The sequence below is a fragment of the Phocoena sinus genome, chromosome 9 (genome assembly GCF_008692025.1).
Source record: "Phocoena sinus isolate mPhoSin1 chromosome 9, mPhoSin1.pri, whole genome shotgun sequence".
In the NCBI taxonomy this organism is placed as follows: domain Eukaryota; kingdom Metazoa; phylum Chordata; class Mammalia; order Artiodactyla; family Phocoenidae; genus Phocoena; species Phocoena sinus.
The window spans coordinates 18563242-18588343 of NC_045771.1; the positions used below are offsets into that span (position 1 = coordinate 18563242).

At 48.7% G+C, this 25102-nt stretch overlaps 1 protein-coding gene across 5 annotated transcripts; it reads left to right on the forward strand.

The window, feature by feature from the left end:
* Nucleotides 1–6227: 6227 nt before the first annotated feature.
* LOC116759585 (aldo-keto reductase family 1 member B1) lies at nucleotides 6228–23111 on the forward strand. Of its 5 annotated transcripts, XM_032643530.1 has the most exons (11): nucleotides 6228–6419; nucleotides 14554–14721; nucleotides 15455–15571; nucleotides 16554–16631; nucleotides 16936–17058; nucleotides 17565–17671; nucleotides 17993–18074; nucleotides 18647–18730; nucleotides 19677–19777; nucleotides 20399–20481; nucleotides 22707–23111. In XM_032643530.1, exons 1-10 carry the CDS (start codon nucleotides 6354–6356, stop codon nucleotides 20430–20432), a joined length of 960 nt encoding a protein of 319 aa, XP_032499421.1. In that variant the 5' UTR covers nucleotides 6228–6353; the 3' UTR covers nucleotides 20433–20481; nucleotides 22707–23111. The 5 variants fall into 5 exon arrangements, 3 of the variants coding, with proteins under 3 accessions (XP_032499421.1, XP_032499423.1, XP_032499420.1); XR_004351483.1 differs by having other exon boundaries at nucleotides 18647–19777; XM_032643532.1 differs by lacking the exon at nucleotides 19677–19777.
* Nucleotides 23112–25102: the final 1991 nt, after the last annotated feature.

The following is a 25102-nucleotide window of genomic DNA, read 5'->3' on the forward strand; positions in this document are numbered from 1 at the left end:
CACGTGCTTTACCTACGCACAGAGATCTTTTCTTATAGCAGATTTTCTCAGGACAGGTATGGTGCTGGCCACTGAGGATGAAACAGGGGCTGGCAGCCAGGAAGTTATCAATCATGTCATCCAAGTCCATGCTCAAGTCCAAGCTGCCTACAAATACCAGAACCTGTGTTAGCAATTCTGTAGGTTCACTGACCTGCACCCACCCCACTCCACCCCTCCAAAACCAGGACCCCAGACAAATGAGGAGACCCCTCAATCTCACCAGTAACCTATTCCTAAATTGGAGTGCAGGAGACTTATTTATCTGCACTACTGTTGCAGCAAAAATAGAAATGAGACTTTTCTGATCAACAAGGAAAATAAGGAAACAATGAACAGGCTGGGGAAACAACATAAACAGGCCTGAAAGAGTTAAGCGATCTTGGTTATTCTTTAGCTGTTACTACTAACAAACACTTGTAGCTAGACTTGTCCTTCACAAAGCTGACTACTCTCTGACTCCATACAAATTACCATTTGCACCTGACATTTCTTCTCCCCCTACACTCCCTTGTAGCACTCTTCATTTCAGAAAGAAGGTCACAGGCCGGTAACTTCAGGGACACCAGACCCGGTTGCTGAGCCACCTGATGCCAGCTTTGGCCATGAATTTGCAGAAGAAAAGAAACGCAAGACCTTCACTACTTTGATCCTTATCACAGACGCCCAGACTGCGGACTGCGAGCCCCACGTATAAAATCTTCTCCGATTCCCCAAGGAGGGAGGCACAGTTCTTGAGGCGTTAGCCTACTGTGTCTTCCCTTGGCCTGGCAAAGAAAATAAAGCGCCTCTCTATTTCTTATCTTCCAATTCTCTGTCTCCGTATTGCTATTCGGCATTGGTGCACAGGGAGCCAGATTTGGCAACGCTCGCTACGCGGCCCATTCCCCTCGCAGTGACGGATGGGTAAGTCTCTCCTCTTGCCACTAGTGTACTAAGTCCCCTCCCTCGGAAAGCAGGAGCCGCAGGCCGCAGAGGTTTTCAGCCACAGGGCCACCCCACCTCGGGATAAAGAATTCATTAATGCCTTAGGCATTTAATACAATGCCTCCCTCAGTCATCTGCTTTCTCTTAGGCTTTTTTGACTGGAAGAAAAAGGGTGGAGTCACTGCTGCAGGGGCAGGAAATTGTGCTGAAGCCCACAGATGCGCACACTGTGCTCTCACGCATGCGCAAGCGCTGTAAGAGTGTGGCCGGCACCGGTGCTCGTGATGTGGATAATGAATGCTCTTTGCGAACAACTCCACCCCTGGGGGTCGGTTCCTTTTTATTTTGATGCTCTTAGGCAATGTGAGGTGAGGGAGGCCTTTGCCTCTATGCGGAATTTAGGGGGAGGAGGGCACCAAAAATCTCAGGAATCGAGATAGATTATATTTTAATGCAATATTTTAAAAATTGAAATTAATGCCAAAAAATCCATGATGAACAAAATTTTAAAAGAAGGCCACTTAACTAACGTGTTGGTATTGGGCCAATTAATATTACCAAACCTCAGTTTCTTCAATGCCCCAAATGGGAAAGGAATAGTCAGTTGTCTTGACCAGGAGGTTATAAGGGTCAAATCAGACAGTGAATTTGAAGTGCCTGATACATGGAAGGCACCCATGGATATTATTATTCACAAGAATTTATTGAACAGTTGTGCTAAAGGTGACACAATGTTTGTTTCTCTCTCTCTCTTTTTTTTGCTATTCTGCTGTATCTATGAGTCTATGAGGAAGGTTAATATTGACAGTTCTCCCAACGATGTTTGCCATCTAAACCTCATCTTGCAAACAAAAATAAATATTGACACAGCTCCCCGACAGACCAGTTCCCTGAGCTTCTTATGTCCAGCCCACTCCATGACAGGAGCTGAAGCCTCTGTCTTTTTCCTGTGACCTCCACGCTCTTTCTCGTCTCTCCCTACTTCCCACTTCCAGAGGACCAATCTCAGGCATTCTCATTCCAAACCGATGATTGCTCAGCCAAGGGTACCGAAGGATGGAGTGGGCAGAGGTGGGGAGAAAGACACCTTTGTTGGCATGACAGGAATGCTCACCCTGTGGATTTCTCCTGGGGCTGCTGTTGTCAGGTGCCTGGTGTGTGGTTATCACAGTTTTGCTGCTACCTGAAATGAGGAGTAGTGGTGAGGGCACGGTATGGATGGAGGGCAGAGTTCCAAACTGGAGACCATGACTCAGTAGTGGACCACGAAATCATTTATCATGGAATCAGGAGTGAATCATGGTTGCAATCAATACTAGAAAAATAAAACAAAACAGAATATGCAATATCAGAGTATGCCACAGATAATAAGGATGAAAATTGTTTTGTGGGTCTTTGGTGTCTGTGATACATATATATATGTGCACTGTGTCACGTATGTGAACGAAGAATGTCACCTGCCATATTGGTAAAAAAAGAATGTTGTGGCCATCAAGCCATCAGCCACTGGCAGCCACCCCCAACGGTGCACCCTGAGGGGATTCAGGATGGAAAAAAACAGGATACTGTCCCTAGATAGCTAAGGTGCGTATCAAAGGAATAACTTCAATGAGCCCAGACTCTTGCATCTTCCCATACATAGAAAATTGCTAAATTCCTTAACTTGAGATATCTGGTTTTCTTTAATTAACCATAACCTTTTGATGTTCCGACTACCAGGTCTCTGTTGCAAAAACTCCTACATATCCTGGCTCCTCCCTCACCTCTTTGGAGCAGTCCTCAGAGCTCTCTGAGAGGCTGTCTCCCTCAGCAAGTCTGCTGAATAAAACATAATTCTCAACTTTTAGGTTGTGCATTTTTTTTTCAGTTGACGCACATAACGTATTTCCTACTGTGAGTCATGGTAAAATAACTTGAAAGCCACCGGTGTAGTGGATAAGAGTTCAGGTGCCATATAGTCAAAGTTCTTGGGTTTAAATCTTGACCATGCCACTTACTTGCTATGAGACCTTAGCAATTTATTTCCCTTCTCTGTGCCTCAGTTTCCTCATGTGTAAAATGGATGAATAATAGTACCCACTGCAAAGAGCGGTTATGAAGATTAAATGGTTTAATGCACACAATGCTTGTAGAATAGTGCCAGGCACATAGTAAACTCAATAGAAATTAGCTATTATATTATTACTATCGGCAACAGCACCTTCATGTAATGTATGTAAAGTGCCTAAAGCAGTATCTGAAACATAATACGGGCTCAATTTGTCCTTGTGGAAGAGACTTTGTTGCTTACTGTATTCTACTGTATTCTCTTCTCCTCTGCTTTCTGGCACACAGGAAGATGACACTTGCCCATCTCACTGAAGATAGGCAGGACCTCGCAAGTAGGTCTGGCCAGTAGATTGTAGATGGAAGTGATGTGTGCCACTTGCAGGCCTGAGCAATTCATTACTCATTTGTGACTTCCTGGTGCTCTTTGGCTCTCCTGAGGCAAACCCTGAAGACTTGGGTTGGGGCAGCAGTGAAACAATGTGGTGGAACCTCTAGCCTGGGTCCTTGAGGGACTGCGAATAGAGCCTACTACCTCCTTTCACCTCCAGCAGCCTGTGTGGACAGGTAGCATGTAACTTTGTATGTTAGTTGATAACAGCTTTATGCAGATATAATTCACACGCCATCATATGCACCCTATTAAAGTGTACAATTTGGTAGTTTCTCATATATTTACAGAATTATACTAGATTTCACAGGACTTTGAATGCCAAGCTAAAGAGTTTATGTTTTAGGGCTTCCCTGGTGGCGCAGTGGTTGCAAGTCCACCTGCCAATGCAGGGTACACGGGTTCGTGCCCCGGTCCGGGAAGATCCCACATGCCGTGGAGTGGCTGGGCCCGTGAGCCATGGCCGCTGGGCCTGCGCGTCCGGAGGCTGTGCTCCGCAGCGGGAGAGGCCACAAGAGTGAGAGGCCCGCGTACCGCAAAAAAAAAAAGAGTTTAAGTTTTATCCTGTAGTTAATAGGAAATTGTCTTTTAATTGCAAAAAATGTTTATTAATGAAATAATCTGACAAAGAGTATCCTCCCTTACATTTGGCTTATTCCTAACTTTATCCATATGTTACACGTTGTTTTTTTCATGTTTGTAATCATGTCCTATTTATGATTTTGTTTTCTACTTTCACTTTAGTGTTATTTCATATACACTTTTCTCTATATCTAAATTGTCTTCATTTTTAATGCCTACACTTCATCTCTTGCTATTATTGGACATTTACAGTTTTACATTATGTGTATAGAACTGTTTTTCATCCATACAGGTGTATGTGTGTGTGTGTGTGTGTGTGTGTGTGTGTGTGTGTGGCTAGACTAGGGTGAGGCAAGTGAAGTGCCAAGGGTAGAAAGTTTAAGGAGGTGTCCACATTCAGGCCTGCAATTTTTCACCTAAGTACCTCACTTGCCTCACCCCAGTCCCAGCCCTATACCTATAGTATGGTGTGTGTGTGTGTGTGTGTGTGTGTGTGTGTGTGTGTGCGCATGCGCGCGCATGCATGTATGTGTGTTTTCGTTTCAAATTATTTCCTCAGGATGAGATTACTGGTTCTCATGATGGGATTATTGGTTTCGAGTACATTAAGATTCACATTGCTCTTAATAGGATTACTAGAATGTTTCTCAGAAGAATTCCATTGATGGTTTTTTAAAGAATAACTTTGATATGTGTACAATGTCATTTTACAAAGATTACAGAGGCAACAGGGCCTATCAAAACAGTATGTTCCAAATACAGTACTATTGTTGCTACAGAAGATCCACAGGTCTGACTTTTTACATTTGATAGCCCAGTCAGAATACTCCATTTTTAGCCAGTTATGCTTTCATGCAGTCAACTTGTAAACTCAATCATCAAAGAAAGAACAACAAAGCCATTCATAATGAATATACGTCCCTAACAGATAGCCCCTCTATGTATAGCAACCTGGTCACTCAGGGTGACTTTGGACAGCAACCTCTATGCCGACAAAGATCTTATGAATGCAGCGTGGGTAGGCTACCGCTGTTCCACCACAAACCAAATTCCCAGCGGTAGGCTCAAATTAAAATTCTCTTATTGGGGGGACAAATAGTATCAGAATTTGCCTACTAACAACAGTTTTTATAATAGTCAAAAGGAGAAAATCTCTGGGCTAGTCTGTTTTGTATAAATTTTTCCTAGGGGGGCACTTTTTAGAAGTCACTAAATGGAAAATCACCAGAATGGAGTTTAGAGAGGTCTGGTTCCTGAGTCATTTACCGGGCAGAGGTAGTTCCCAATCCTGCATAATTAGGGGAAATATTAAAGGGAGATGGAGCAGAAAGATCAAATTTGAGGTAGGGTGCAGCATCATGGAGAAGTGTTGTTGGAAAGAATCCAAAATTGTCTACAAAGGTCTTCCAGCAACTTTCCTATGGTTATCTTGGAAACTAATGTGCTTTCCTACCTGCCAATTAAGGCCGATTAATTTATTATCTAGCACCTCCTAATTCGGAATATTTTGAAGCTACAATATTAAAGTTAACTTATCTTTTGTGGGTTTCTGCCTTATTCATCTAGAGAGCTTCGCTAAGTTACCATGTATGAAATGTGCTGCTTTGATGGAGTCATACTTACCAAAGACTGAATGTCCTCTCTGTGTTCTGGATAAAGCTCATCAGGGATTTCTAACCTCGAGAGATGCTGGCTTTTGGAGGAAGGCTTGCTGAACCACACTCAGTGTGTACAGACAAAGCTCACATCTAGGGGTGAAATTAGCCCTAGGAGGCTACATACAGGCTGGACAAACCCTAATCTCCAGGTGATGTTTTGTAGCAAGATTGCAAGCCACTTCTCTGGCGTGCACCTTTCTAAGAGCAAAGTTTGCTAAACTACAGCAGCAGTCTGTGTGTTCCTACACATTAAAGACCCGGCTTTGGTCACATTCCCAAAGAGCACGATACTGGTCTTGAACAATAGACAAATGTACCCATATGCGCTCTTTTAAAAAATGAAAAAAAACCCTTTCCAGGCTACTTATTTACGAGAAGTCTGTTACTTTTGCTAAAACATTCGCGTTTCCACGCTCCACAGCAGTTAGCTGAGCCAGCTGCCCCGCGCGGGGCGTGGGCGAACCACCGGCTAGAAAAGAATCCGGTCCCGCTAGGACCTAGCAGGAGGAGCTTCCCGGCAGAGCCACCCCACCTCGGGCTAACAGAGGCGCTGCGTCCTGATTGGCGGGCGGGCCAATCAGAAGCCGCCTTTGCGTAGCCGGGCGCCTCTCGTACCCGCCGCTTCTGCGGGCCTCACAGGCTATATAAAGGACCGCGCTACACCCTGCGCTGCATGGTCCTCTGGTCGGAGTCAGCGGAGCTCAGCAGTCATGGCCAACCACCTCGTGCTCTACACCGGCGCAAAGATGCCCATCTTGGGGCTGGGCACCTGGAAGGTAGGTACCCTGAGGAGCGCAGTCCGGGTCTCGCTTCAGGCTCGGCGCGGCCTGGGGCGGGAAGAGACCTACAGTGACCCTGAGCGACCCCGCCGCGGACGCCCCGCCTGGGAGGAGCCACGCTTGGGCTGGCCGGGCCCCCGGCGGGATCGGGCCTGCAGCGCGGGAACCTGGACGCCGAGGCGGGCAGGGCGCTGGCCTGCGGTTTCGGCCCAGGGGCCTTGCGTGGGGGGCTTGAGAACGCCTCATGGGCGGCCGACCCTGTAACCCCTGGTGCTTGGGACCCGCGGGCCGCACTTTGAATCCTACCCCAGCTGGAAGGTCACTAACGGGGCGCCGAACGAAGGGGGCTTCCCGTGTCCCCGCCGCTGTGGCCCCGAGGATGGAGGTCGGGGGCGGGGCCTGAGATGTGGAGGGGAAAGAGCCTTGGGCTCCGGCGTCCCTCGCTCAACGGCACCTCTTACGCCCGCTCCTTTGTCTTTCTTCGAAATAGTTTGTCCTTAATCGTATTCGGTTTTGCTCCCTCAGGAATAAGCGTCCCAAGGTAAGCTCGGAGACTGCAGGTGATTCAGTTAGGCGGCACGAGTTTGCCCAGGACCCGTCTATTTACATGTCCCCAGACGCGAGCCCCGGAGCCCCCCAGAGCCGGGCGTGCCTCTCGGGGTGTAGCGTGCTGGGCGGAGAATCTGGGCCGGGAGGTTCCCGCCCGTGCAAAACTGCGAGCTGCCCTCGGTAGTAAAACTCTTCGGAGACCTCGGTACCACTGAAATCTGTGCACAGAGTCCCCAAGAGACGGTTAGGAGTAAAAAGGGTAATCTGAGTATCTGAAAATTAGCACAGAGGGGTGGTATTATGGGCGCCGAGGGAAACCCAATAATTTTAAGCCGCTTATACGTTAGCTTCGGGTATTGTATATTACATTGCATAGCTGTGGCCAGGGTTTTCCTTGGAGCTTTGAATATAGGATTGGGCATTGGTTATTTACACACAGACAAGGAAAAGAAAACACTGCATGGATTGAGGGCGCCGTGGAATGGTTTGAAGTAGAGCAGCAGATGGTGCTTACCTCAACCCGAAAACCTGCCGTTGAAAATTTGTAAATATAAGGGTGAATACAGGGTCATAGAGTTGTCTCACACAGAAAGTGTTTCTTGGCCAAAGTGATCAGAGTATATGTGACTTGTGTTTCCTTCCAAAAGCCCAATGGTGGCTCTAAGGGTGTAATTGAATTATGACCATTGTACCAAGTTAAATTGCATCTGTCACAGGTTGTTCTCGTGGAATGGATGTGAACAGACACTTTGTTGGCAATGGCAAGTTACAGTTTTTACGATGGTGAACCACCATCACATGTAACTGGAACAAAAGTTCCACAAAACAATACTTAAACCTTACTGGGTGGGATGCATTCCAATATTTTTATTCTAAGCTCGCGGTTTCAGAAATTATGGTCCTGACCTTAGGTTCGTCATTTCAAAATCACGAGGCTGGGGTAAATAAGGAGTAAAAGTTGATAAAAGCGGGTTTTAAATCATTTGCTTGAGCACTTAACACTCCCCCCACCAACCCCAAAGCTGTATATTTAGTTAAGATAGCTCTGTAAATCTGTACATTTAGATCATTCATTCCAGCAGACTAAGTTCATTGAGGGCAAGGGTAGCGTCTACCTTGGTCACAGCTATTTACAGCACTGCTCAAGGTGCCTGGTAAATTGTAGGTGCCCTAAAGATATGTGTTGAATTAATACGAAGAAGTAAGATAACTAGATTTTGGGGGTGGCGAGGAGATGTTGTACAGAATTGTGTAGAGGCGTGGTAGGGGAGGTGACAGTGACATGGTATAAGTATGGGCTTGGAGTAGATTTCCTTCTTTTTTTTTCAAGTAAAAAAGGTATATGAATAGTGTTTTAATGCCTTTCCCCTGTGTGTGTGTGTATATATTCCTTCACAGATGCTGGACAAAGATGGGGTTACCTAAATACCGTTTGCTTATCTTTGTGAGAACTGGGGGAGGCTCTGGGAGTGGGTGCAGCACCTCGTTCCTGAGGATCTTCCATGTGACGGTGGCTGTGTTGTATCCTTCAGACTCCTGGCGGGGCTCTGGGAGTCTCCAATCACTGTTCCTTTGAAGGTCCTCACACTCTCCGTTCTCTCTTTGGAGGTGAAGGTTTCAGGCCGATGGGAGAGCATCTCTGCCTCAGAGCCCATGTGGCTTAGAGGCAGTTTCCCTTGGCAAGCTTGACGTCCCCAATGGACGGTAAATAAGCCATGAGCATTGTAGTGCCAGGAAGCGACTAAAACAGAGATTACTTCTGATGCTGACCAGTGTCCTGTTGCTGATAAATGTTTGGCCCTAGCTGAAAAGTTGATGGTAAATGGCCGTTGTAACTCACCCACATACTCAAAACCTAGGAATGGAGATAGAGTTTCTCCATCTCTTTTCCATTATCTCTGTATCTGCCCGCACCCAGGAGCCTTTGAGACATTTTCCCCTAATTTCTAGCCCCACCCCCCCACCATAAAGTTCAACATCACAGATAGACTGTACATCTGTCTGTGTCCATTGGCTCTTTGGCGGGCCACAAACCGTTTTATAAGCTAAGATTTTTTTTTGCTGCCGATAAACCAGTTTTTGCCTCTTTGAGGGTGATATCACTTCCTTTAAGAATAGGAGAAAATGCTGAGAAAGAACTCAAGGCAAGCTCATGATGGCCTGAGATCCCGGCCAGGGGAAGAGGGGAGAGGGCAGAGGTGCTGGCACTGGGAGCTAAAACAGTAGCTTGTTTTTCTGTTCACCAGCCTCATCTCCCTGCAGGCCTACACCTGGAGCTCTTCAAAGGCAAAGATACTTAAATAAGACCTGCCTGCCCAGGGCCATTCCTGGTCCATCCCCATCTCAACCAAGTGGAGACAGTGATGTCTTGGAATTCAGGACAGATTGATTCATGTTGAGCGGGAGGAAGTTAATCTTGGTTTAGTAAGTTGGTCTGTGTTTGTTGCCAAACCGAGTTATGAGCTTTGGTGTAAAAACCATAGCCAGAATTGACTGTTTTCCTGTGATAAGGCAATGAAAGAGATTCTTCAGCAGAATGCTCTTTATCATTGGAAATTGTGGTTTACATTATTAAACTGTAAAATAAATTTGGACATAGTTGAACACGATAAGCCAAGTGAGGTTGGCTTCTCTGCACCAAACAATGAAAAGCGTCTCTGTTGACGTGAAAAATTGTACATTGTTGCCATTCTCAGGGTTCTGCCAGATGCTTAGGTTGTTGGAGTCTTACGAGTGTGGCAGATTTTAAGCCTTGTTGATACAAAGCTGCCAGACCCAGGTCTCCCAGCTCTGCAGAGTGGGAGCGTTGTGTGTAAGCACAGGGCAGGCGAGAGACGAGCAGGCCCAGCTCGCTCAGGTTTACCCCAAGTTGATCGGGACTGTATTGTCAACTGATTAAATTAGAGCAGGGGCTGAAACCCTTTTAGTCCCCAGAATATCTGCGTTCAATATCGGAATACCTTTTTATTATGGAGGGGCTGAATTGGAAGCCAGAATGTTATTTGTGAATAGGAGTTAGGGCAAATCAAGGCTGGGACTGTTGCCTAATCCCCATTTCTTTGTATGCTTTTCCAGCAGCTCAGGGGTTGGTAAACCACAGGCCACAGCCTGTTTTTGTAAATAAAGTTTTATTAGAACACATCTCATTCCTTTACATGTCTTTTATGACTGCTTTTGTGCTGCTCCAGCAGCAGAGTTGAGCGGTTATGACAGACCATTTGGCCCACAAGGCCTAAAATACTTTCTGTCTGCCCACTTTCAGAAAAAGTTTGCCAACTCCTCTTCCAGAAGATTCTAAGTAAATTAATTGGAACCTGGAATACATTTTGAGAAATTAGGTCACAGGTGTCTGTTTAACATGCATCTAGTTAAAATGCTTTATATTTACAATGAAAAACAGAAAATTATATTGTGACATAGTATTTAAACAAAACCAATAATAAGAAATAAGCTTAGTTTCTTTTTAATGCAGGTTGAGTTTCTCTGAAGAAAAGCTGGTTTAATCAGAAGAGGTTAAACAGTGTTTTTCAGTGACAGCTTTTCCGGAATATGTTAGTTTACAAGGCCTTAGAGGTTGATGCCCTATTTATTCATTAATCTAAGTTCACATCAAAAGTTATGGTTGGGGACTTCCCTGGTGGCTCAGTGCTTAAGAATCCGCCTGCAAATGCAGGAGACACGGATTCGAGCCCTGGTCCGGGAAGATCCCACATGCCGCGGAGCAACTAAGCCCGTGCACCACAACTACTGAGCCTGCGCTCTAGAGCCTGCGAGCCACAACTACTGAGCCTACGTGCCTAGAGCCTGTGCTCTGCAACAAGAGAAGCCACCGCAATGAGAAGCCTGTGCACCGCAACAAAGACCCAACGCAGCCAGAAATTAAAAAAAAACAAATAAAAAAATAAAAAGTTATGGTTATGTGTTTCTTGCTCCAGGGTTACTATTGGCACACTGTTCTCATACTTCTTACCCAGGATGGTTTTTCTTCCCCAAAGTGAAGTTTCCTTTGTTCCCTACCCACCTCCTCCATTACAAAAGCGATACCTGCTAACGAGAAAATTTCAAAAAAAAAAAAATGTCTGAAAGGGCACAGTCCTTTCCTCCCAGAAACCCCCATGTTAAAACTGCAGAGGATTCAATCTCTGAGATACTTTGTTTTTACCAATGACATTGTTTTATAACCTTTCTTCTTTGGAGCTGTGGTGTTTTTGTTGTTGTTTTTTGTTTTTGACTTGCAGAGGGAATAGAGGGAGGGATATTATCTTAAAGTAACGTGCATGGGCTACAAGCAAAGTGGAAGATGATTAGGTTTTTAAAGGGTGAGAGAGAGAGAGAGAGAGAGAGAGAGAGAAACAGAGACTGACAGTAGTTTTCCTGGGAGTGTTATATGAAAAGAAAATAGGCCCAGTTTGTGAAGCTGATGGGGGCCTCAGGGGCAGAGACTTGTCACCACTGTCACTTGGTGCCATCAGCCCAGAACATCATTAAGTTGCTACCCAAGCTAGAGCTTTGGAGCTGTAAGGTCTGAGGGGAATGGGAATAGGTGCATGTGGCCAAGTCACAGGGCAGATTAGTGGCAGAAATGAATTTCAAACATGATTTTGTCTGTATTATTATTATTTTAAAATAAATTTAAAGGATTTGTATAATTTGGTTATTTATTACTTGGGTGTTTCCTCTGCTGGTTTTCTGCAGATTTCCTATTAGATGTATGGAAACAGATCTTTACGATTTGTTTTCTTTTCAAAGTCTCAGTCTGGACCCCTGCCTTCCATGGGCAGTTTTCGATGTGGACATGGGATGGGGAGATGGTGTAATTGTATGTTAGCATTCCCAAGTTTATTGAGTCATTTTTTACCGTATCTTAAAGTGATGAGGGAAGTTACTTTAGTCTCTGTGGGAAGGGCTCTTGATTGAGATAGTATTGAACATAGTTTGTGGATTCTCAGAGGATGATTTTCCAAGCCCAGGAGACTTGTCCTCTCCCTGACCAGTGTCTCACAGCCTCTTGGGGTCCACCCCAGAGTACACAGACCTCTCAGCAGAGGCTGGCTCTCAGGTCCTCGTGCCAGGGTTTGAATCCTGACATCTTACTGCACCATCATGGCCAGTTTCGTAACCTCTCTGCACCTTAGTTCCCTTATCCACAGAGATAACAGTATCTACCAGGGTCGTGGTGAAGGTTCCATTCAATAATACGTTTAAAACTAGTGAAAATGGACCCATAACAAATGGCAGCTGTTGTTATTTTCAGTTTGAGCCATTGTGGGCTAAACACCGCACGGGGCAGGTTCCATTTTGTTACATATCTGCCCTGGCACAAGCCTTCTCGCCACCGGCATGCCTGTCCCAGAGGCGGGCCTGGCCCGGCCAGCCCAGGTGAGAGCCATTGGTTCCCGGCTGTACACAGAGCCGGCGGCCGCAGGCAGCCTTAGTCCCCACTGCTGCAAAGGCGTCTCTGAAAAGGGGAGGCCGGCATGTAGCACCCCTTCGCAAGAGTCTTTTTATGAATTGCCACAGCTTGTACAAATTTAATTTGTAAAATGCATGACAGTCCTCGCTTCTGCTTTGCTTTCCCCTTTGAAAGCAGTTTGGGCTTAGCTTCCCAGCACGTGCTTCTCTCACTTATCAGCCCTCTGTCCGGGGAAGGGTCAGGGAGCTGTAGCTTCTTCGTGACCTTTTGAAGGTCATTTCTGTCCTTGGCTTCTCTATAAAAACATCACAAGAACGTGTTTATAAGTTTTTTTGTCAGTTGTTCAGCAGCCTTGATCATCCTACTCTGTACTCTTCTGGTTCCAAGGAACTGAACAACCAGTTTAATCTTCAGCAGGAAAAAGAATGTGTCCGGGCGGGGATTCATTGCCTTACAAAATGATGTCAGGTGTACCAGATTCAAGGCTATAAAAGATGTGCCCAGGAGCCGTCTCTCACCAACCCTCATCTGTCCCTCAACCCCACTTTCCTTTAGCAGCTCCTGGCTCACATGCTTCCAGCACCGGGACCCCAGCAGAAGGAAATCTTGTCTTGGTAGCATCAGCTGAAGTCCAAAGATTGATTCTCATGGGCCTGGCTGGGGTCACGTCTCTGGCCCTGCGCCAGTCACTGTGGCAGATGGAGCGTGTGGCTGGGCTGGGCCTGGGAAAGGTTCCTGCCCCTCTGCCCAGCGTTGGGGGCAGTGAGGTGCTGGACTGGTACAGTACAGGCCCGCAGAGAAATCCAGTCAGGGCGCCATCAAGCCTGAAGAGAGTTGACGCGCGCCAGCAGCCAGTTCCCCAGCTGGGTCTCTTTACCTGTTCTCTTTCCTGGGGAGGGGTGTGCTCTGCTCTCATCAGCAGCTGTGCCCAGGACGCCACAAGGAGGCCGTGGTACTTACTCCGTTCTGGTTATGCCAAGGTTTCCCTGCTCTGTTCCTTTAACCGAGAAGGGTGGGGGGAAGGCTGCAGGTGTAGCTTCTTGGGTCCTCCAGGGAAGTAGGAGGTTGCCAGATTGTCTGAAGATGTTTTCTGATCTCACACCTGAGGTCAGCATCGCCTATCCACGCCCCCTACTCCCTCCGTGGTGGCCAGAGACCTGGGTGAGGGTCCCCCGCTCCTCTGCCCTGGCCTGTTCACAACAGCCCATGTCAAAACAGCAGATGTCTGCAGCTGCTCATGGCCCTGGGGAGTTTTCCTGGTCATTCTTTTCTACCCCAGCTCTCCAGAGGAATGCGCTGTATGCATGCAACAGTCTGATGCACACGCGTTTGCTTTCCACCTTTCTGGTCTGAGAGGAGCATCGCGGAGATGAGTGTCTGTGTGGCCAGACTGGGTGCTGGGGGTGCTCCCCACACCTGTCCCACTCACTCAGACGCGCAGATGGTCAGGGCAGGCGCGGCGTTCAGTCTTTTTGCCGCTCTGACCACAAACCATATGGTCTTCCACAGCTCCCATTTCCCCCTCCCGTCAACTCATTTCTGTCCGCTAATACCTCTGAGGGCCCACCTCCCACCTCCACCTCTTAAAGCAGATTCTTACACAGTGAGATTGGAGCACAGGCCTTTGAATCTGCACCAGTAATGTTCCTGACTTTGATACACTCAAAACTGCTTAAAAACAAGTGATGGCCAATACCAGAATCCACGAGTGGAAGGGGAAAATAAATCATAGGCATTCACTCACGGAACTCGGGAACCAAACGGGAATTGGAGTGAATATTTACAGCGCTTTTGAAATATTTTGAGCTGTTTGAAGGAAACGGTATCCCTTATTGTCTTGGGAACCTAATAGATCCAGAGAGTGGGGGATTTTTTATACCGTCAATGGGTTCTGAAGAAACAAGGAAGTGAGAGGCTTTGGCCCCTCTAATTAAGGTGATCTGTGCTGCTAGTAAGTGGTTGTCAGATTTTCCTAAAATGAAGCAACATTGCATCTCACCTCAGGATGTTCGGACACTTGCCGTGGCCTGCCTTTGCTAGTCTTAAAAGAAGCAGGAGTCCCTGAGGAGCCGTGGGTTCCTGCTGCCCTTGCTTCTGGGTTGTGTGCACACTGTGTTTTGTTTCATTTTTGGTTTTATCCCCATGCCTTCCATTTCCTGTTTCTTTCAGTCCCCTCCAGGCAAAGTGACGGAGGCTGTGAAGGTAGCGATTGACCTTGGATACCGTCACATTGACTGTGCCCACGTGTACCAGAACGAGAACGAGGTGGGGTTGGCCATCCAGGAGAAGCTCCAGGAGCAGGTGGTGAAGCGTGAGGACCTCTTCATCGTCAGCAAGGTACCCCGCTCTGCAGGGGAGCCTGAGGGAGGGTTCTTGTCCACATTCATCCAGGGGCAGCATTAGCTTAGGGGCCATGACCACGCTCTGGGGCCTCCTAATACAGCTACGGTCATCACCCGGCAGGCAGTTCTTCCAGAGGAAGTGTGTTGACTCAAGGCCATGAGGGCTCTAGGGCTTGCCCGTCTGTGGCCGCCTGTCTGTTGGATGGTCACTCCGCCTGGACCCATTGATTGGAGCCCCTTGCTGATGTGGCCAAAGCTGTGGGTTGGCGCCCCCTTTCCAGGGAGTTATCTTTGAGGATGGTACTTGGTTCCCATCTGCAGACTGATCTCTGCCGCTGGCCACTGTCTTTCACCCAGAGGCTGGTGGTGCCCAAAGGATACTGGGTGGGAGGGTGAGGCTGGCTCCACGTAGACCAGCCTGTGGGAGAGTAGGCCAGAGAGCTCATGTTTAGAGCCTGGGGCTGGCTTGCTGACCTGTCCATTCTACTTGGTGCCTTCAGTTTGGTCCTTGTGAAAGGTTTCCTTGATCTGATCACCCTCCCTTCCTTTGGAAGAGTTAGGATCCACGTGTGAAATGGAATCTTCCTCCCCACTGTTTACAGCGTCACAGTGAAGTGGGTGGGTTGTGGGGAGAGGAAAGCAAGTTCTCTGTCCCCGAGCTGTCTGGCTCCCGGCCGGGAAAGCGCTTCTGGCACGCAGGGTAAGACTTGTTCTCTCGCTGGCTTCAGCTGTGGTGCACGTTCCATGAGAAGGACCTGGTGAAAGGCGCCTGCCAGAAGACGCTCAGCGACCTGAAGCTGGACTACCTAGACCTCTACCTTATTCACTGGCCCACTGGCTTCAAGGTAGGTACCCGGGGCCCAGGTGTAGCCTGTGGCATCACCCTCTCCTGTTAGCAGGTCGTGAGCAGGTACACAGTCTGTGTGTGTCCTTGCTGCTCTGCTCAAGGTATGGTCCCTGGACCAGCAGCAATGGCATCACCTGGGAGCTTGTTAGAACTCAGTCTCAGACCCCACCCAGGCCCTTTGAATCTGAACCTCAGGTGACTCACATGCACGTTTCAGAGTTTGAAGAATGCTGCTCTTTGTCATTTGGTGATTGTATAACTCGAAACTTTGTGACAGTGAACATGGCTCAGGTGACACTCCTGCCCATGGCCATGAGATGTCATCAGTGACCGCCCCCCCACCGCCTCAGGCACCTACACACATACCCATTCATACCCTGTACATGTTTGTGCGTGTTTCTACATTCCACACACACCCCATCCTGCGGAAGCTGGGTAAACCTTGGCAGCCTGCCTCTTCACAAAAAGTTCTAGAGTTATTATGTCCTTTGCCTCCTTTCTAGCCACGGGGCTCAGTTTTCTGCTTTGTCAACCAGCTTGAAGGCATGCAGGTTTTTACCCTGTAACTCTTATTTTATTGCACTGTGGTATTTCGAGGCCTTACTTTCACCCTCTGTTTTTCACAGTAAGCTGGCAAGGCTTGGTGAGGTGGTGGTTTTGTAGGTTTGGATCCAGCCAGGACATGGGCCCTGTGAATCCTGGTTCTGAGTCCTCCCTGCCCACGCACATACTGCCATCCACGGCAGGGTTCATCTCACTGACCGAGAATTGTCCATCTCCACCTGATGGTCAGCACCAGCCCAGGAGTTGTCTGCCGTTTCTTCTTCACACTGACACGGATTTGCTCTTGATTATCCTCTAAAACCGTAGCCAGCTATTGTAGCTTAGAATAATTGTATTAGAACTTTGCTTTCAAAGATGCAGCTCCCCCAGCAGATCTGTGCAGGTCTGTTACTGATTGTCTTTGATTGTTACCACAGCCTGGGAAGGACTTTTTCCCATTGGATGGGGATGGCAGCGTGGTTCCCAGTGACAACGATTTTGTGGACACCTGGACGGTAAGGCAGCCCCTGGCTTGGCCTCCCCTTCCTTGCCAGCTCCCCGGTCTCCTTGCGAGGGGCCAGGTGTGAATACCCGGCTCTGCCATTTCTTTCGCTGTAATCGTCACTCTCTGTTTTTTGCTCTTCCTGTCTCATTAAAGCCAACCTGGCTTTTGTCTTGGTGCCTCTTGTCTTCCCAAAGATCTAATTTGCTATCACCGAATAGGGCAGGACCTGGTAAGTTGTCTGGTGCGAGAGGTGCTTCTGACCCTTGTCCTTTTGGGCACATGTCAGCAGCAAGCAGACCCTCTTTGGTCTCTAGGCCATGGAAGAGCTGGTGGACGAAGGGCTGGTGAAAGCTATTGGAGTCTCCAACTTCAACCATCTCCAGGTGGAGAAGATCTTAAACAAACCCGGCTTAAAATATAAGCCGGCGGTTAACCAGGTAACATCTGGCAGGGAAGCCACTGTGCCTGTTTGTTACTGTGTGATCCTAACAGTTACTTTCTGTTCATGTCACCTGGGGCGCAGCCGGGAGGCAGGTCCCTGGGCGCTGGCAGAGTCCTGATTTATGGCTCAGAAAGATAGTGACACATCTGGAAGTGAAACTTGCAGGAGAGAACGGGTTTGAGCCTGCCTTGTGAAGACTCAGTGTCTTGAGATGCGCTGTGTGCAGACATTGAGCTCCTCAGACCTGTCACAGTTGATAAATGGCCAAAGCCAGAAAAACCCTCAGGGCCCATGGCGACAGTAACAAGATTATTCTCGTTAATGTCAAGGACAGTTGCTGGGAAACAGAGACAGTTGTTAACAGCTTATCTAGGAGTTGGGACATTGGTTACATATAACTTTATGTCTGGGAAGGGAAGGGCTTAGCATGGGGAGACTTCCTGTGTGCCCCATGGCCCATGCCCACAGTGGCACCATCAGCCCTCCTGTTTGCATCTGCAGGTCGAGTGCCACCCGTACCTCACTCAGGAGAAGTTAATCCAGTACTGCCAGTCCAAAGGCATTGTAGTGACTGCCTACAGTCCCCTTGGCTCTCCCGACAGGCCCTGGTGAGTTTCCACGGGATCGTGTTCTCTTGTCAGCTAGTGACGATTAGAAATGGCTACAGAGAAAAATCCAGCATCAAGGAAAATGCTTCTGGGGCTGATGGGCAGACCTCCCCAGGAGCCTCCTGTTGGGTTTCCTGGTTGGTGTTTCCAGTAGCAAGATGCCTACTCTTTTTCTAACGGGTTGGGAGTTTGTAACTGAGCTCTGAATCAGAAGACAGGCAGGCTGCCCTCCAAGGTCGATGAGGGTTAGGGTTAGGGTTGCCGGCTGCCTGGAGTGGTGGCGATGATGGTTGCTCACGCAGACCGTGTTTCTGTCTCCAGGGCCAAGCCCGAGGACCCTTCCCTACTGGAGGATCCCAGGATCAAAGCGATTGCAGACAAACACAATAAAACCACAGCCCAGGTACAGCCATTTCCAGGCGCTCATGACTGTTCCCAGAACTTCCTGCATTCGTGGTGATGGTTCCCATTAGCCGGGGCGGGGGTGGGGGGGAGAGTGACCGAGCCCTGTCAAGCGCTCCCTGGACGTGTGGCTCGGGTCCTGGAGTGTGTGGTGGAAAGGGACTTAGAAGACTGCCTGTGGTCTGGGGATAATCGGACCTGCCCTGCTACCTCCGAGGGCTGGCACGAGGGTCAGCACTCAGCACTGTTTGGGAACACCCGTCTCTGTACTCGTAGAAGGCCGCTCGTGATCAGCTGAGCGCTCCCAAATGGTAGAGCGAGTTCCCAGACAGGGAGGAATGTACCCGGGAGATGCGGAAGCACGTGGCAAGGAGGCTGAGAGCGGGGCTCGGGGGTCAGATCCTGAGTGTCTCCCCTCCCCCTCGCTGGGCATGACCCCATCACCTCTGAGCCTTGGTTTCCTCGCTGTGAAGTTCTGGGGTTTCTTTCTCCAGGTGATGGGTGTGTAAGATTAGGTGAGATGAAAGTGTAGAGCTCCTGGTATACGGACGCACTCGGCACCTCTGTTCACAGGTTCTGATCCGGTTCCCCATGCAGAGGAACTTGATCGTGATCCCCAAGTCTGTGACACCTGAACGCATTGCTGAGAACTTCCAGGTAAAAGGTCCTGGCTGGTCGGCCCAGGGTCTCTTCAGTGGAGGAGGGGCCAGCTCTTCACAGGGCCTCTGGATTGTCGTGTGTGGGCCCCCCCCCCCCCCCGTCTCCTCTTGGAGTGGCAGGGAGCCCACCGTGGACTAGGGACTGTGGTTCCTCTGGGAGGCGGTGCTACGCCCGGCAGGCCCTGGCCTCGGGCCCCACTCTGCATGCAGACACCTGTGCTGAGGCTCCTCGGGGAACTCATCATTTGCCGAGAAATGTTGCTCTTGAGTGATGCTCCCTGGGTTTGCCTCAGGGCTCCGTTAGTTACTGTGCCTCAGTTTCCCCATCTGTAAAATAGTACCTATTTCAAGAGTTGTCATGAAGATTAAAAAAGATGCACCGACGGGCTTCACGCAATGCTTGGTACCTTCATAAGCACTCGGCAAACACTGCTGTGCTGGTAAGTCCGAGGCCTGCACAGACCTTACAGGGCACCAGTGAGGTGTTCTCTCCGAGCACCTGCCAGAGCAGAGCAGGCCTCCTGGCACCTCCTGCCTGCCTGCCTCTCATACCAGTGTTGGGGGCTGGGCTGGGAGAAGAGCTCTCCAGGAGGGTCCCTGCGCCCGTGAGCCTCTGCTGTCACTGAGCAGAGCAGCTCTGCCCGGACCCCCTCTGTCTTCACCTGAGCCCTGGTTCCCAGCAGCTCTTGTTTCCATAGCAAGCAGCTGATTTTTGCCTGTTCCACTGGCCAGGCTGTGGCTGTAACACGTGCTGCTGGTCCCTGGGGCCTGGGGAGGGTGGAGGAGATAAATAAAGCGGTAAAACAGTGACCACGAGAAACACATATCCTGCTAGAGATGCATTTTTTGTTTCATATTTTATGTTTTCAAGGGGTTAGAAAAGAAACATTATAAAATGACTAGTCTCTAGTACTAACGTAATTATTTTGCATCTTACTGTGTAGTCTGCACATTTTTGCACGGTTGTGATCACAGAGTATGCAGCAGGCTTTCTATCTGCACATTCCGCGATCATCCAAGCTGAGGGCCCTCCTCTGGTCCTGGGGTAGGCAAAGTTCTCCACCTGATACGCCTTTCTCGTCTTCTCTGTGTGTCAAGACCTTATCTGGCTTCTTAGGCCCATCTCAAATGGCATCTCCTTTGACCACATCCTTCAGCTTCCCAGCTGGAATTCCTTCCTGATTCCTCTGGATTCCCTGCGTGCTTTGTGGAGCCTCTTTCCTGCAGTGCGCAGCTAATTATTCCCTGTAGCATAGCTGTTGAATTACCTCGTCCTTTGCTTCATTGTAAACTGAGGCAAAGACACTTCTTACCCATCACTGTATTTCCCCTGGTGCTGATCACAGTGGAAGCGGTCGGCAGAGATTTTGAAATGAATGGAAGAGATAAATGGAAGAAAAAGTATCATTTTGTTCGGAGGTTCTGGAAGGGAAGGTCTGTTTTCATTGTTCACATAGTACCCAGACAAAACATGTGCGTTCTCTGAATAGTCATGTAAGAAACTTTCTCTGAGTTTAGTCTACCTTCCTGCCCCTCCGCACTCCGGGCAACATCTCATCAGTGATCCTTCCTGGAGCTGCTTGTATGCTTCCCTATTCTGTGTTTGATAGCCGTTTACAGAGCTTATTGGAAGGTTGGTTTTTTGGTTTTTTTTTTTTCTTTTTAGGTCTTTGACTTTGAACTCAGCAGTGCGGACATGACCACCTTACTCAGCTACAACAGGAACTGGAGGGTCTGTGCCTTGGTGAGGTGAGTCCCGGGAGAGCCCCAGGAGGGTATCGGGTGCTGCAGATGAAAGAATAACGCCTGGAGGCCTCACTGTCCAAGTCCTGCTATTGCAGCGGCTCTGACTTGTGCATGTTACCTTGCCTGTTAACTTGCCTTCTCCTCCGTGTACAGCAGGAAACATTTACAGGGTGTCAGCTGAGCCGCACTCAGCCCCCCGGGAAATGCAGGGAGCTCTGCCCTAGATGTCTTCTCCCGCTCCCATGCACTGTTGGCCTAACCTGCAGTAACCACATATATTGACTTTTAATTTTCAAATTTTAGTGGCACATCTGAAACCAGATGATCCCAGGTGGCTCGTGTCCCGCCTTCTTGGAAAAATTTGCATGTGACTCTTTATCTCTAATGACTAATGAAAGGGTTCTAGTTGGAAGACCATGGTGCTTGGGGCTCAGCTCCCACAGCGATTAAACCATGTGACTGAGGGAATCACTCGGCCCCTCCAGCTATATATGTGCTGGTTCCTTGTATTCCCTCTGACTTGTAGTGTGGAAGCTGAGGGAGATGACAAGCAAGGTTGTTTTTTCTCTTTTCGTTTTTGCACCACTGCATTAACTCCATAAAGTTTAAAACTCATTTTCTGCTTTCAAGAAGAATCTCCCCACTTCACAGTGGAGACTAAGAACCTCCTCTCTCGTGATTTTTATTGTCCGACTTCTCTGTTTCTTCTCTTCTTCTCAAGTAGTTACTCTTCTAAGCAAAATTTGAGCATTCCCTAAGGCCGGCTCGGGTGCTAGCTCTCTCCTTCCAGCCTCTGCTCTCTCTCCCGTTCTGGGTTTGCACCGCTGGTGGCTTCCCACCGCCCTGGCAGGTGTTCGCCAGGTTTGCATCTTGGCCGATAACTCTCTCCTGAGCTTCGTTCAAGCACGTGCCTGTGAGTGTGTTGCTGCCACGCCATGGCCTCAGATTCGGAATAGGCCAGAAGCAGAGTTTACCACTGGCCCTTTCTGATGTCCCTGTTTGTGTTAATGGTGCTTACCCTTTAGACATTAAAATCATTTTTGATCTGGCGGGCAAGGGAGAGAGAAGAGAGAAGTGAATCAGTCGCCAAGTTACATCTGTTCTGCTTTGAGAATCACTGATCGTTCATTCAGTTTCCTTTTCCCTTCCTGCTGCTGACGCAGCATATTGAAGGGCAGACAAACCACAGGGGTTTTCTGTTCGGCCCCTTTATGTATAGACCCCTTCTACTCTCTAGTGCTATTCTAGAAACAGCTGTCAGATTATCCTGCGGCCACTGATGTTTAATGGGTTAGGATCGGAGCGGGGAGGGAGCGGCTGGCTGCAACATCCCCGGGTCACCTAGGAAGCTTTTTCTAACCATATGTACACACACATACGTACATCCACACTGCCACAGTTTGGCATCTATTGCTATACTGAGCCCCTGTGGCTAATGGCAGTGTTATATTTCTCAGGTTTGATAGGATGCCAAAAAAAAAAAAAAAAATCCATGGGGAACTTCTGAATTGCCTAAATATTTGAGTGGGAGTTGTATGCCCCAAGCAGGGTTCACCCTGGGCCTCTCACACTCTGCCCAGCCAGACTTCCCAACGCTGTTGCCATTACATTCCCAACACAGGCCATTGGCCCTGCAGATGGGACTGTGAACCTTGGCCAACACGTACGCCTGCATCAGTCCACCCCCAGCTCGACGTCCAGCCTGTCCCCTCTCCCTGTGTTTCCTGTAGCAAATCCTCAACTACTCTCCTGGCCTCACTTCAGCTCCCACTGGTACCAGGAGGTTTTGGAGGTGACAGTGGCTTCTTGTTCCACGTGTTCGGAGCACTTGCTGTGTCATGCGTGCAGACTTGTTAACATCTCTTATGTTATTATCACCCTCTTACTGTTTAAGGCAATAGGTGCTCTCTGGTCCTGCAACTAGACTGAGTTACCAGGCGGCAGGAATCGTGTCTTGCCGCCCTGCACACCTTAGGCACAGTGCTGGGCACACAGGGAGGGTGGTGTCCATCACACAGGTGCTGATGGATGAGAGCCCCCTGGCAGAGGACTGGAAGGTGGGCCACGACCCCAAGGGCAGACCCAGGATCTGCAGTCTCAGAAGAGACTCGTGCCCTCGGAGGCCTCTCTTTCTACCTAAATGAGACACCATTTCTGGCTTCTTGAAGTTTGTTATGGTCAAAGTCTCTTCGTCAAAAAGCTAATGTGTTTCTGTTTTTTCCTGATAGCTGTGCCGCCCACAAGGATTATCCCTTTCATGAGGAGTTTTGAAGCTGTGGGTGCCTGCCCTTCCCCAGGTGACCTGCTTTTCCCCGCCTCACTTTTATTGTGTGTAGTATAGTTTGGCCTGTGTCCCTCAGCGGTGGGTCAGCGACTTACAGACGAACCAACGAGGGCTCAGCCAGCTTGGTGTTGGGTCCGAAGAGCAGAATCAGTAGATTAGAAGTCTCTTCAGTTTTCTTTGCCCTTCTTCTTGTCCATCTGGGGAAAGCACAACCCAATACCCTTTTCTAAATTGAATTTACAAAATCAAAAATAGTGCCTCTAACAATTGCATTTTGATTGCTTGGAACTGTAATCCTTTCAGCTAGACTTTTCTTTGCCTCAAATAAAATGTGCTCTTATGAGTTTGATGCTGTTTATTTTGTTTTGGTTTGTTGAGACGATGTACCGCCTTCCCTGCCCCTCAACCTTCCTCCTGTTGATACCCATACAGCAGGCCACTCAGCTCTGCAACAGGAGGGAGGACTTGGCGTCTTTACTTTTAGGTGGGGACCCATCACCTCGGTACTTCACCCATTTAGCTTTAGGGGTCTGGGTCTCCTCCTGGCTGCGCATCAGAGACACCTGGGAGGTTTTGAATGCTAGCATGTCTGGCCCTCATCCCTGGAAACTGATCTCATTTGTCCAGGTGTACCCAGGACATCAAGAGTTTGCAGGATCCCTGGGTGACTCTAATGTGTAGCCAAGGCTGAGAGCCTCAGCTCTACGGCTGAGCCAGAACACAAGTCCATTTGTTATTTCACAGATTACTTGGTTGTGCCTCCTACCTGTGCAGGCCAAAGTCCTATGGTTACTAAGCAGCACCACTCACAAGAAACTGCTTTCATGAAGCTCGCATCAATAATTGGTATCAGCTTGGGCCACTATAACAAACTATCGGGTTGGCCAAAAAGTTCGTTTGGGTTTTACGGAAAAACCAGAATGAACTTTCTGGCCAACCCAATACTAGAGACTGGGTGGTTTAAACAACAGAAATGTATTTCTCAAGGCTCTGGGGGCCTGTAGTCCAAGATCAGGGTGCCAGCATGGTCGGGTTCTGCTGAGGGCCCTCTTTCTGGCTGGTAGACGGCCACCTTCTCGCTGTATCTTCAAGTGACAGAGATGGATGAATACTTGAAATAGGGTTACAAAAGTGAAGGCCTTGTATTACTTTTACAAATGCTGTTGCTTTTTAAAAAATTAATAACGTTTCCTTATCCAGAATTAAATTAACAAAGGCCAGGAAAGGGGGTCGGATAGACAAGTGTTGACTTCAAGTTTTACAAAGATAAGTTGCTTTGCTCCTGGCTTTGTTTGTTGGATGATTATAGCCCCTATGGTTAGGTGACAACTGCTTTGCAGGTTATCCATGTGTCAGATGGATAGCGTTTAGTTGGGCAACATTGGTTGCTGGGTCTCACCCAGGGATGCAGGAGAGCAGCCCAGCCCCTGAGCAGCTGGGGTAGAGCCAGGTGGGGGGCGCAGAGCACCAGGCACTCACCGCTGCTCACTGCCTGGGCCCCTCGCTTCCTGGAACCTACTGGTCACTGTGGTCCAGTCCCCACTGCTGGATAGGCAGGTCCCACCTTATCCCAAGTCAAACTGCAAACCTCTTCAGTGACCCTCTAAATCACCAAGAGCAGACTATCATTGACAGCTGTGGCAAGTCCTCTGTGATCTAGTTCCCAAACGATCTCTCCAGGTAGTCAAGAGTTGGCTTAAGTGCACTTTGGAAAAACTTTGGGGTAATCACTAGTAAGAGATTTTAAATCAGATGCCTGCTTTCTAGAGCCCTGCTTAAAAATTCTCTCAAAACAAGACCATTGAGAAGTCAGCCAGGAGCACAAACAAGATAAAGGGCCCTTTGCTAGCCCTCCTCCCTGCATTCTAGAAGACCTCCGATTATATCTAAGAACTGTCCCTTGCCTGGGGTGAAGGAAGAGGAGAGGGCTCAGAGCTGTCAACAAAGGACTGGGGCTGCATTTTGAAGACAAGATAGAGGAGTATTTGCAGCATAAGGCTGGAGCAGATAGACGCCAGAGGGTCTCCATAGGTAGAGATGCTGCATTCCCAGTGGAGAGCCCCTTTCCACCTTCCCTTTGGGGAACTAACCCTACCCCCATCCCCCCTCCACAATCCTGGGCAGGTTGCCTCCCAGCCTCAGGACTCAGGTAAACTGGTCACAAATGTACTGACCCTGCAGGGGCCAAGTCGGTGGGAGTTACAGAACAAGGGTGTAGGTTCCTGCTTTGAGGAGCTCTGCTGGGGCCACGAAATACACTCATGGAACAGTTGGAATTGGACCAAAACAAAGTTCCAGCCAAAGAGTAGAATTGTTAAGATAATGAGACCAACTGAAAGA